The following is a 3,278-nucleotide window of genomic DNA, read 5'->3' on the forward strand; positions in this document are numbered from 1 at the left end:
ATTCGGCCAATCACAACGCACTGGATAGCTGGCAAATCACAGCACACCTCGCTTTTTTAGACCGATGAGCTTTGTAAAAATCGACGCGTTTCAGAAAGGCGGGGCATAGAGGAGAAACAATAATGTACAGTATGTGGAAAATAATGTGTTTTTTTTACCTTAAACCGCATAAACACATTTCATTACACCAAATACACAAAATAATGTTCTTTTTAGCAGCATCATATGACCCCTTTAACATTTATTTATTTCAAGTAACGAAATGTTTATGGTTTTCGTTAACTATAATAACCCTGGTTTTAACTGCTTCTTTTCATTATTGAATTATATTACTTGCAGATATTTTTTTATTTAAATCTTGCTATTCATTTTTTAAATGGGAATAGGTCTTTAAGGTGGTGCAAGCAGAATCATAACACTAAAAGCTTGCTGTCACATATAGTATAACCCATAGTCCTTTAGTCACCTGACACTTCTGCTTGAAGTCTCCTGGAGCCTCGGAGTCCCGGGAGGAAGTGATGCGGCTCGCCTTCTCCAGCGACTGGTAGAACCCAGTGATATGTTTCTCCATTTCCTCTAATGGTGGCAGCATGGCCTGGGAGTCCCTCAGCAGAGGCAGAGCTCTTTCTCTTATCTGAATGAGACATTGAGGTCATAATGTGAGATGGTGTGATTGCGGTCTAATGTGGCAGTTCATGAGGGAAAATACAGGCCTGGCACCTTGCTGAACTCATCCTTGATGGTTGCCATGGTAGCCAGCATCCGAGCGATCTCTTCCTCGGTGAGGTCTTTGGTCAGCTGCTGTGCGTTACGTGTGGCCGTCTTGTACGCCGCCTCCATGGATGGCACTTTGTGCTTGATGTCCTACAAGAAATTAGTCGACATTTGCATAATCTCTATAAACTCTCATATTACGTACACTACTGTTTAAAAGTTTCTGGCCAGTACGTTTGGAAGCATTAAATTGTTTAAAAATGACAGTAAGATATTTATAATGTTACAAAAGATTTCCAAATAAATGCTGCTCTTTTGAACTTTCAACTCATCAAAGAATCCTGAAAACAAATATTAAGCAGCATAACTGTTTTCAACATTGATAATAATAAAAAATGTTTCTTGAGCAGCAAATCAGCAAATTAGAATGATTTCTGAAAGATCATGTGACACTGAAGACTGGACTAATATATGTTACATATACTACGAAATGGAACAGCTATTTTAAATGAAATAATATTTCGCAATTTTATTGCTTTTATTGTATTTTTGATCAAATAAATGCAGCCTTGGTGAGGCATAAGAGGCATTTTTCTGTAACGACTCCAAACTTTTGAACAGTAGTCCGATTGATAAGTCAGTCAGCACACAGTCAGCTGCTCAAAATGACAAATTCAAGAGGTTTTATCACTCGAAAGTGGTATACGCTGCGATTGACCAATCAGAATCAAGTATTCCAGAGAACCAGCTTCGTGAACTTTGATTACCTCAACGTCTTGTAGATATGTCCGTATGTTCAGAAATGAAACTTGAACTGGAGTGTTCATCCTCTCGTTGGCCGAGTCAATAAATGCTTTTAAGGCTTCAATCCCATCGTCATAATCTTTTCTCAGTTTGTCCACTTCATCTGCTCTTGCATACTAAGAAAAAAAATCATCAGAATTATGTTTACACCAATATAAATATTGACATTATTTCATAAAAGGGACTGTCAAAGAGAAAAATAGTCATGAAAAACTAAATTATGAATGTGTTGGGTGAAAGAAACCTTGACTTGAGAGATAAAAACAAAATGCTTGACGTCTTACATGTTTGACTTTGACAAACAGCTCTCTCCATCTGCCGTTGAGAAGGAGCAACTGTTGTTTCAGTTCTCGAGACACGGTCTCATCGCACGTCTCAATCAGGAAGTTTCCAGCATCATTCATGTCCATGTGCTGCTGAATCCAGTGTGGAAGATTCCGGAAAAACTCCTGCAGAAGAATTCACACTCTTTATACACAACAGTTTTCATTCGGCAGCATTTCATCTGAAAGCCACAAACTTTTTCAACGCACCCGTTTGTCGCTCTCTGACTGGTTGAGCATCTTCTCGGCGTCCTCCAGCCAAGCCTGCAGGCTGGCCACTGTGCTGCTGTATTTCTCCCAGTTGCAGATCACTTCCTCCAGCATGCTGCGGACGCTGCGCACCTCCACTGACAGGTTCTTCCACTGCGCTGTCGCATCGCTCAGAAACTTATTCACGCCTTCTACCTCCTCAGCTGAAGGCAAATCACATTATGATTACCACTGGAAACAAATGCATTTCTCAATCCCACAAACCAATCCCTAGAGTCAGGACAGTGCCCACTGTTGTGGATTAGAGTGTCAGCTACTGATGATACACGGGGGCAACTTTTTGAGCAATGTTGCTTGGGTACTTTCACATTGAGGATGGATAACAAATGTCTTCATCTGGTTGCCCGTTGGCGGCAACATTGCTCAAAAAGTTGCCCCGTGTATCATCAGTCTAAGTGAACTGACAGGAGGGGTTAGTAGAAGTGAAATCACTGTATTGTGATGTTACACACTTCAATCAAGATCAACCACCTGATCTAAACAGTCACTATGTTAGAGAGTACTCTGGTTCCTCTAAACTCACCTCTCTTGGGGATTTTACTGCCTAGAATATGAAATAGTTAAAGGGGTCATATGATGCTGCTAAAAAGAACATTATTTGGTGTATTTGGTGTAATGAAATGTGTTTATGCGGTTTAAAGTTAAAAAAACACATTATTTTCCACATACTGTACATTATTGTTTCTCCTCTATGCCCCGCCTTTTTGAAACGCGTATTACTACACTCAATATGATACCTTTGTAGTCAGGTAAATATATTCCTAAAACCTAACCATTACACGTCCAGGTCATGTTTCTTGCCATTTTCAAAAGAATCAAAATAAGAAATTATATTTTGCTTTAATATAGGCTATATTTATTTTTGTTTATTGTTTTTTTAATGAATTTCAACATAATTTTTTGTCACATTATTTTTATTATATTAAAACACATTTACCCCTACTTATTTAATAAAAAAATATTAAAACACAGTAACATTGTGAAATATTATCAGAATTTAAAATAAATGTTTTCTATGTGAATATATTTTCAAATGTAATTCATTTCTGTAAATGTAAATTTTCAGCATCATTACTCTTCAGAGTCTTTCTCAGTCTTCAGTCACATGATTCTTCAGAAATCATTCTAATTTGCTGATATATATATATATATATATATATATATATA

The 3,278-nt window shown here is 37.6% G+C and overlaps 1 protein-coding gene across 1 annotated transcript in view; it reads right to left on the reverse strand.

Moving 5' to 3' along the window:
• Window positions 1–3,278, reverse strand: part of syne1b (spectrin repeat containing, nuclear envelope 1b) — a 112,659-nt gene that overhangs the window by 84,918 nt on the left and 24,463 nt on the right. The window contains exons 17-21 of the mRNA XM_016546041.1: window positions 2,052–2,254; window positions 1,803–1,967; window positions 1,482–1,634; window positions 721–864; window positions 467–634 (exon numbers count right to left, since the gene is read on the reverse strand). Coding sequence (XP_016401527.1) covers window positions 467–634; window positions 721–864; window positions 1,482–1,634; window positions 1,803–1,967; window positions 2,052–2,254 — 833 coding nt within the window. The remainder of the gene's footprint in view (window positions 1–466; window positions 635–720; window positions 865–1,481; window positions 1,635–1,802; window positions 1,968–2,051; window positions 2,255–3,278) is intronic.

The sequence above is a fragment of the Sinocyclocheilus rhinocerous genome, unplaced genomic scaffold, assembly GCF_001515625.1.
Source record: "Sinocyclocheilus rhinocerous isolate Xijiao unplaced genomic scaffold, SAMN03320098_v1.1 scaffold853, whole genome shotgun sequence".
Taxonomy (NCBI): Eukaryota; Metazoa; Chordata; class Actinopteri; order Cypriniformes; family Cyprinidae; genus Sinocyclocheilus; species Sinocyclocheilus rhinocerous.